The following is a 9756-nucleotide window of genomic DNA, read 5'->3' as shown; positions in this document are numbered from 1 at the left end:
TGACGAAGGTGCTCACAGAGTTTCTGTTCTGGTTTGTGTGTGGCAATATCATGCAGTGTTATTTTAGATTTTATATACAGTATTATCAGTTTTATATAAGATTTGATTTTGCATGGCAATATTAAGGGACATATTTATTGGTGAAATTGGTGGTGGATACTTTTTTCCTGTTTTGTCTGTATAGGGCAAGCGACAAAAAATACATAAAAAACAACTATACAAAACGTCAGATTACCTCACACACTGCCCTCCTAAACCGTACTATTTTAATTAATTTAATATAAATGCTGCAGACAAAACTTTTTTTTACTTTTTTTTTTGTCCTATGCCACTTCTGTCATGGACAGATGTCTAAATTATTGTGATTATACTGCACCCTAGTGGGCAGTTATGGACAATGCATTATATAGTACATTTCAGGTTTTACTTTTCCTGGATTTTACCAGAGGAAAAAATAATTGTCACTGATCAAGGTTTTTTTTTTTTTTTTTTTTTTTAATCGTTACTGATGTTTTAAGAGAAAGAAAAAAAAAAAAAAAAAAAAAAAACCTTCTGAGAGGGCCTTTAGGTCTTGACTATAATAAGCAAATGAACATTTCAATCATTACTGTCCAGGAAAAAATACAGTTATTTAAAGATACAGTATGTAACAGTATGTACCAACTTGGAAGTGTGGTTTTATTGTATTCACTGCTAATCCACTAGCTACCTATAACAAAAAAAATGATGCTATTTAAATTTTACTTTGTAGAATACACAAACATTGTTATAATTTATAACTGAGATGGTTTGAAATAAATATATATAACCTTTAGCTAAAGAAACCTGTGCGACTTTTTACTTGAAAATATACTTTATACATTTTATAAACAAAAGCCTAGCAGGTATTTTTCACACTGAGTAGAAGCAATTGTTTTCTAACCCTCAATAGTCTACTCACACCACCTTGTGGCCTTAAACAAGTTCAGTGTCTGAACAATCCATGTAAACAATTACTTTACATTCACAGTCCCTTTAAGCAAAGTGTAGCAATTAAATGCCGGTTACTGACTTACAGCTCTTTAATATCTTTCATGCAATATTTGTTGTGATTGCTTTAAGTTATCTGCTCTTTTGCAGTTTATGAAACTCACCGCCGAGCTACTGGAGCACATCAGCGTCACGGGGGCGAGCACGTACGTATAAGCTCCGCCTTCTCCTCAACTTTGTTGACTGCGGCGGAGACGCGCTAGATCACTCGCAGCATCTTTCTAAAGGACATGACTAGTCTAAACGGACCGAGAATGGATGCAAACATCGTGGTACTCGGCACAGACAATGTTGGAAAATCTGGTAAGTTTATTTTTATTTTATTTTTGTTTTTTTATATGTTTATTTTGTTTTTATTTTAAAATAAAGCATTTATTTCTAAAGTCATATTTTGTAACTTTACGAACTTTTTGCAGCACTTATTGTCCGATTCCTGACTCGTAGATTCATCGGGGAATATGGAGATATTGGTATGTTGTCTTTTCACGGACTGATTTATAAGTTTTCTTTTATATATATATTTTTTTCATTTCACTGTAACCGATACGTTGGTTTCTCTACAGAGTCCCTTTACACTCACAATATTGTTGTGGATGGACGAGAGCAAACTCTGAATATATGGGATACACCATATTCACAGGTGATTCAGTGTTTCAGAGCCAGTTGTAAAATTCAGGATTTTTGTAAACTTTTTGTAAACTATTTAATCTTATTATTATTTAATTTATATTGAATGACTTTCAAATATCTCTGGTGGAGCGAAAAAAAAAAAAAAAAAAAAAAAAAAAAAACAGCATAAACCTGCTTAAGATAATGTGCTGGTCTCCCAGCCTGGTCAGGTTGGTCTGTTGGCTGGAATTATAAGAGTTTTGGACACTTTGTGTAACTTGCAGGCTAGGTAAACCAGCTGTATGTATAGACTAGAAGACCGTCTTAATCCAGCTAAAACCATCAAACCATCTTAGGCTGGTTTCATATGTTTTTTTTTTTACTGCATAAATGTAAAATGTTCTGTAATGAATTACAAATATTAAAAACAACTTTTGAAATGTTAAATAAATACCCAATGGTCATCTTCTCAGCAGGACCTGTCCTCTGAGTCCTTGATGTGTGAGAAAAGAGTCCAGTGGGCAGATGGCTTTGTGCTGGTCTACAGCATCTGTGACCGGTCCAGTTTCAACTCAGTCTCCAGACTCCTTCAAATAATCAAATCCACTAAAGACTTTCTGGGCTTTGAGAAGATGCCCATAGTTATTGTGGGAAACAAGAGGGACCTGCACCATCGCCGTACAGTCCTCAGCGAAGAGGGCAGGCTGCTTGCACTGTCTGCAGACTGTCAGTTTTATGAGGTTTCAGCTGCTGAGAACTACCACAGTGTCCTCATGGTTTTCCATGGGCTGATGGATCGAATCAGGGAGTCCAGAGTGTCTGTGAAAAAGTTAGCAGGCATCAAAGGCATTGTGAAGAGCATGTCTGCAGTGTTTGCCCGTAGGCGAACAGATTCGCTGTGAAGGTGATGGGAGCTCTGGAAATAAAGCTTATGTGGTCTAATATGACCTATTTTAGATCCATTGAGAGAGACGAGCCGTTGCTGTGGCTTGCATGAGAGTCTGGGATCTCTTCTGTGGGGGCAGCTAAGAGATTGCCCTAGTATGTCTGCTAAGGTGTTGGCTTCCATTGAGAACATGTTGAAATCGGAGAGTTCTCAATAAAATGCTATGTGGCAGCAGATAATATCAATCATAATCGGAGTGAATATTCCACTGCATGAAGAAAAACATGTAATTTAACCTCCTCTGCTCACTTTAATAAAAGAAGTTCAGCCAAAAATGAAAATTTGCTGAAAATTTACTCAATCTCAGGCCATCCAAGATGCAGATGAGTTTGTTTCTTTATCTGAACGTATTTGAAGAAATCTGGTATTACATCATTTGCTTACCAATTGATCCTCTGCAGTGAATGGGTGCCGTCAGAAGAAGAGTACAAACAGCTGATAAAAACATCACAATAATCCACAAGTAATCCACACAAACAACTGCTTTTGCTTATACACTGTACTTGATCTGTGCATAATTTCTTTTGAATCAGAAGACAGGACTTTTACACTGGAGAAAACAATATTATGGATAGAGGACTCGTATTTTAGCCAGAGGGATTGGGTTGACATTAAAATGTCTTCCTAGATTTGTTATTACAAACTCGCAGCATTTTGCTTCACAAGATGTGAATTGATGGCTGCATTCATGCTGATTACTTGTGGATTATTGTCATGTTTTTATCAGCTGTTTGAACTCTCATTCTGACGGCACCCATTCACTCTAGGGGATCCACTTATGACTAAATGATGTAATGCTAAATTTCTCCAAATCTGACAGATTAATGAACAGTCATCTTCATCTTGGCTGGCCTGAGGATGAGTAAATTTTCAGCAAATTTTCATTGTTGGGTCAACTATTCATTTTTCAACAGGAAAGATGTAAGTGCTTCTGCAAATAATCATGAATGTTGGAAGAATGTAAACACTGTTGTGATGATGGCCGTGGGAATCTTTTATGACTGAGTCAATGCTGATGCGCTGTGGCCTAAAAATACTGTATAAGCTGACGCAAGACAACATTGTCTTATGCTACATTTATCAAATACAAAAGTCTCCAACAGTATCAGGTATTATTATTCAAAGTGCTGTTATCAGTTCAAGGCCGTCTTGCATTTCAGTTACAATGTACTGTTTGATGATTTTGTCTGTGTGCATTCAGATAACAGCACAGAATTTGTTATTTTTCCCCAGCTTCTTTTCTGAGGCTGTTCAAGTGCTTTATGGAGAACATGTATTGGTTTCTAGACCAAACTGTTTAATAATTTTTGTGCTATAAATCTAATAATCAAAGGAACACTTCCCATGAGAGCCACTGTACAGCGCAATGTTACAATCAGTAAATGAATATGCTGTATTTGTACTGAATACATTATTACACCAAAAACAGGTTGTCAAAAGTTCTGAATACATTGTTACACTTAAAAAAAAAAAAAAAGATTCCAGATAGAAGTTTAAAGGGGAACAAATGCAATGAATACATGGTGTAAAGCTGACAGTTTATGTACAAGAGTATTTATTTATCAACAATCTAAAAAAAAAAAAAAAAATCATAATTATTTTCATAGACCACAATCAGGCATTACAAGTGTGCAGGTAAAGATTTTGATCAGGGCTTTGTGATATGACTAAAGAGGTGTTCAAGTGTAAAAGAAAAGATTTTAATTAGCTGATTTTTGATTTGACTTAAGATTTGTTGGGACATGGTAAAAATATGACTATGAAGTATATCATTTATTCCTGCACTTTGTTCGTTTTCTTTTTAGCTGAGTAATGAACCTGTCATAGAGATCAAATCTTATTTGTATAATCTTTGTTTTTATGGGTTGATGTTATTGAATAATTGTTTGCATCTTGGGTTTTTATGGGACTTTTTTTGCAATAAAAAATAATTGAAAAGTAGCCCTGAGTCATTATTAGTGAGATTTGCAATTATAGTTACTAATATATAACCAGTCACAAATAATGCAAGATAACTGTAACTTAATGTGACTCCTCTAGCACAAATAGTATTCATTATTACTTAAAAAGAAAAAATTGAAGTCACACCACATTTTCTAAATCTGCATTTTTTCCTAACTACACTAGTGATCAAAAGTTTGGGATCAGTAAGACTTTTCAACAGCGATAAAAATAAATGTTTCTTCTACGCTCCATTCTTATTCTGTAGTAGGGGCAGCATTTCTGCTGTTTTGCACTGTACGAGTGTAAGAAGATGATGATGAGGAGGAGATCTGGATGTAATCTGTCAGACTCTTCCTTGGAGATCTGTGATTGGGTACTTTCTTGTTGTTGCAACCAAGAACTGCTTTCTGCTGCATGGGAATCTGCTTCATGACCTTCTTCTACAGCTGACGGGTCTCCTCTAATATCTCCTTGAGCTCTGTAGCCTTAGGAGGCTGCTTTTGAGAGTTTTTACTGGGACTGTGCATTTGGTCTCCTACATTAGTCTTCAGCACCATGAAGCCACTCTCACATTCTTCTGATCCATCTTTTTTTCTGCCAGTTGGGAACCTCCTTCAGGCTTGGAAGATCGCCTAGGAATCTGTTATGAAAGAAAACAAAGAATTTTTTTTTATTTTTCCATATGGGAAGGCTCTCAAAGGTAGCAGAAATTATGGAATTTGGCAGTCAAGTACTACTGTTCATTCATGCGAATGTATAAGCATTAAAAACAAGCAAATCCATCTTGATGTTCAGACAACAACAGAGACAGAGACTTCAGAATGAGCAATATACACTTTGAAGTTAAATTTAAGTCCCACTCATATAAACATTTTGATTGCAGAAAACTTGCTTTGTGGCTAGGCCTAAATGTGGTTGGCCTGTCTCTTTCACTCATTTCAAACACCATTTTTTTTAAATTACACTGTTAACCTATTATTTTGTGAGTAATGATTCTCTAAAATGCCAAATGTCCTCAAAAATACCATCAGGAAGGCACAAGTCACACAACATCTCCCTGTATTTGGACAGATATCCAGCTGCTAGAGGGCAGAGTAACTTTGGTGCCAGACCTATTGGAGTCTCCTCCTTTTGTCTAGCTATTTTATGGGATCAAAAACAGTCCCAGGCCAGGGGTTAATTAGGGAGGGATGGATCTGTCTGTGTGACTGAGCTCTGAGCTACAGTGAAGGCTTAAGATCTACTTCATTAAAAGGATAGTTAACTCAAAAATGAAAATTCTGTCATCATTTCCCCCTCATGTCATTCCAAACTTGTAAACCTTACTGTTTTCTGTAAACACAGATATATTTAAATGATTTTTGAAAATCGTCACATCGTTTTTTTGTTTTGTTTTCCCCAATGATTTGGACCCCATTGCCTTTTATTGAGTGCATAAAAACAGTTTCTTTAAAATAACTTCTTTTATGTTCCACAGAAGAAAGTCAGTCATTAAGGTTTGGAATGACAAGAGGGTAAGTGATGACGGTGAACTATCCCATTAAGAATTCAAAACTCCAAACCTGTCTACAGACAAAACAAAACATAAAACACAAAAGCAAAGCAAAACAAAACAAAAAAATAGACAGAGCTAACCAAAAAAAAAAAAAAAAAAAGGAAAGAAAGGAAAGAAAACAAAAAACAAATTAGTAAAGTAGGCAAAGATTTATGGCACAGGGGGATTGTGTGGGAGGGTTTGAAAAAGAAAGGCCAGAGAAAGTTTCTGTGCAATTTTACGTAGCCAGGCAGATCAGAGTACCTTATCTACTTCTAAGAACGTGAAGAAACGTGTGGCCTCGGCTCTTTACTGTTAACACTGCTGTGCTATCACAGATCTTCCACTCCAGTTTTTTAACTCAGTTAAACTCAGCCAGATCCTTAAGAAACATGTAGACACAAGCATCAACATATCTCTCCATTTCACTTCTACAGATAAGCTCAAGAGCAAAAACAAAGCAAACAAAACAACCCAGATATTCATAGAATGATAAGATCATCTTTGAGACATTAACTTAGTAGCACAGTCGAACCAAATTTTTAAAAACAACATTATGTGTAACAAAGGTACAAACATGTGCCCAAAACACTGTAAATGTAATTTTAAACTGAGATAAAGGTCACTTAATGTCATTAATAAACATGAATTTATGCAACTGCACTCATTTGTTTTTGGTCAAATTGCTTATATGCAGTTTGTTGTATCACAGACGTCATCTTCCAGCTGCTTTCTGGGTACTGTGATGTAATAAACATCTCTGTATCCAATTCTGTCACTTCACATTTGTGATGTCTGTGCTAGCGGTCTGTGGCTAATTATAATATCAGACCATGATTCCTAGAAGTAACCAGTGGGGTTTGTCCTACTGGTGGACATCTTCCAGTGAGACTCACCTGCTGTTTTTCAAGGAATTCAAGACCAAAGTTGCAAGAAGAACAACTTTGAATGATTCATTAGATTTTCTCCGATCTCATCTGGAATACACACTTCAATATAATTAATGGGGATCTAAACGGGGCTCTAAAATAGCTTTTATTACATCTCTATGACTACTAGGTTAAAGTATCCACTGCATCTGGGAATAGGTTTTCAGCCCGTAATGAGAAACTAAAGCTCTGCAGGCTGGAATCGGTTCAGGTCTTTATGAACCTGTAAATCTGAATGAGTATTACTAAATATCACATGTAACTTTAGAGTTTTTATAGGCTATTTATAGCAATGACACTTAGTGAAGTGTTGACTCAAATTATTCACAGAATATGAATGATAAAGAATGAGAATTTATAGCAATGAGTGATTTGAGGCTGAATTAATTTTTAATTTTGTGATTGTGTTCAGTTTGAGTTTGTTATGATTAAGGTACATAAACCAATACTTCAGTACCGTCATAAGGATAAAAATAAATAAATAAATGTAATTCTACGTTTTCATTCTGGACTGGGTTTTATTTTCTTAGTAGGATGTCGTCCTGTGTCAACTGGATCTGACCCCTTAATTGTGTTAGAACAAAGCTGATGGAGGATAAAATAATGTAAATAAAAGTATATACACTACCGTTCAAATGGTCTGTATGATTTAAAAATATAAAAAATATAAATCCCTCATCTGTAGATCCATGACAGTTCTCTAAGCCAATAGCACAGATTCCTGCTGTGATTCCAGCTGGATCATTTCTGCTATTTTGCACAGATAACTAAATCAGTTGAATTTTATATTAATTTGATAAGCTTGTTAAGATGATTTCTAATTCCAATATGCAAATATTTCTTCAAGAAGCTGATAAAACCATGTTAAAGGGGTCATATGATGCGATTTCAGTGTTACAAGCTCTTAGTGCATAAAGAAGATCTGTAAAGTTGCAAAGACTAAAGTCCCAAATCCAAAGTTAACAGTCAACCACGCCTACCTAAAACGGCTCGCCCCCACTTCTACGTTATGATGTGGGAAGATTTGCATAATGCCGCCCAAATGTTCACTCAAAGAAAGAAGGCGTAACTTTAATTCTCACTGTTGCCGCTTCCGCCATGTTGTGGAGACGCTGTGTTTCATTGTGAAAGCGAAACTACTTTGTTTGGGCTTCCAAAAGAGGGCACGACTAGAAATCAGTGGTTAAGCTGTATTTCAACACTGTTCTGGAACAGTTCAACCCAAATATTAAGATGTGTGCAGTGCATTTTACGGTGCACCAGAACTGTTTCTTGGGAGAATAGCCTACAATACCGGTGTCTGTTTATATAAAGTGGGGCAATTCCAACTTTGCAAGGACAGTCTGGCGCTTCTGACTCACAGTCTGTAAGTATGTTTTCATATTTAAAGAAATTGCCACTCACGATTCAAACGGGAGTTTTGAGCAGTGTAGAGTAACACTCGTTGTTTGTCCGATCACAAATGCGGACATAGTTTTATGTTTACGCAGCGAGGTACGCAGTTCGATACACAACGCAATGCGTAAAAAGACAGTATAAGTCATTATAATCAGTAATAATTATGTCCCCACTGGATGCAACAAATGCCTCGTATATAATGGGTTTTACTGGTTTTGTCGTGTCGTGCCGGGACACGGCATCACAGTATGGTAAGGGGCAGAACATTTCCGTCTCACGCTTGAGGTATTCGGCCAATCACAGCGCACTGGATAGCTGGCCAATCAGCTTACACCTTGCTTTTCAGAACGATGAGCTTTGTAAAAATCGACGCGTTTCAGAAAGGCATGGCATAGAGGAGCAACAAAAATTTACAGTATGTGGAAAATAATGTGTTTTTTGAACCTTAAACTGCATAAACACATTGCATTACACCAAATAATGTTCTTTTTAGCAACGTCATATGACCTCTTTAAACTGCGAGACATTAATTTTAAAGATTTTTTTAGATTTTCTCTGAAATTTGCCAACAAAACAGTAAAAAAAAACTGCATTCATCAAACCATTGCACTGGGTCTTAAAAAGAAGTACTTAAAAATGTACTATATATATATATGTAAGAAATGAGCCTTAAACTAGATTTATAGTTAAGTTGAGGACAGCTAGACAGTGCAAGGACGTCACTCTTATACCCTGCTTTCCCGAATAACATCATTCCACGTTTGACAAGCCACCAAAGGAATATCTAAGAATGCACTGCTTAATCATGATTTACACTATTTGTCTCCATATCATCTGACATTTTAGATGTGCGTGGTCGTCTGGCATTGTCATTAACTACATTTTTGCCACTAACTCTATTTGTGCAAAGGAAAAAAAAAATTACTCTGATACATATGATGAATGGTGCCCATTGACAACAAAAACGACTAGCCTGTTATAAAAGTAAGAACATCTTGATTAATAATCCATTTACAAGTCAGAGATATTAAAGTCAATAAGTACAGTAAATATGAAAGTCAGTATGAGATTTTCACAGTGTGCCCTCAGTGGTATTTAAAATATTAAATACCACTGAGGGCACACTATGACAATCTTATATTGACTTTCACAAGTGCAATAAAGATTTTGTCAGGCTCTGTGGGGGTCTGGAATGTGTGAGCTATAAAACGCTCTGTGCTTAAGTGGACCCTCTTGCTAAAAATTACCAAAAGAATTGGTTTAACTGTTCAAAAATTCCAGTTATCCAATATCGCAGTGCCTTTAAGCAATCCAGCGGAGCCTGAAAAGGCCACTTGCCGATCTGATTCCCAAATATATTTCTAAAC

At 36.1% G+C, this 9756-nt stretch overlaps 1 protein-coding gene across 2 annotated transcripts; it reads left to right on the top strand.

The window, feature by feature from the left end:
* Positions 1-1000: 1000 nt before the first annotated feature.
* LOC109110026 (ras-related and estrogen-regulated growth inhibitor-like protein) lies at positions 1001-4023 on the top strand. Of its 2 annotated transcripts, none has more exons than XM_042775182.1 (4): positions 1001-1332; positions 1446-1499; positions 1593-1669; positions 2115-4023. In XM_042775182.1, the coding sequence occupies exons 1-4, from the start codon at positions 1260-1262 to the stop codon at positions 2538-2540; spliced, it is 630 nt and encodes a 209-aa protein (XP_042631116.1). In that variant the 5' UTR covers positions 1001-1259; the 3' UTR covers positions 2541-4023. The 2 variants fall into 2 exon arrangements, with proteins under 2 accessions (XP_042631116.1, XP_042631115.1); XM_042775181.1 differs by having other exon boundaries at positions 1002-1332; positions 2112-4023.
* The last annotated feature ends 5733 nt before the right edge of the window (positions 4024-9756 follow it).

The sequence above is a fragment of the Cyprinus carpio genome, chromosome A18 (assembly GCF_018340385.1).
Source record: "Cyprinus carpio isolate SPL01 chromosome A18, ASM1834038v1, whole genome shotgun sequence".
Classification (NCBI taxonomy): Eukaryota; Metazoa; Chordata; class Actinopteri; order Cypriniformes; family Cyprinidae; genus Cyprinus; species Cyprinus carpio.
Note: the sequence above shows the minus strand (reverse complement) of the source record. Positions and strands in the feature narration are given on the sequence as shown.

Bases quoted from the DNA above. Each gene is read 5' to 3' on its own strand.
- LOC109110026 (XM_042775181.1), top strand. From the start codon at position 1,260: ATGACTAGTCTAAACGGACCGAGAATGGATGCAAACATCGTGGTACTC. The intron at 1,500-1,592 runs GTATGTTGTCTT...GTTTCTCTACAG, and splicing joins CGGGGAATATGGAGATATTG to AGTCCCTTTACACTCACAAT. The intron at 1,670-2,111 runs GTGATTCAGTGT...TCATCTTCTCAG, and splicing joins GGGATACACCATATTCACAG to CAGGACCTGTCCTCTGAGTC.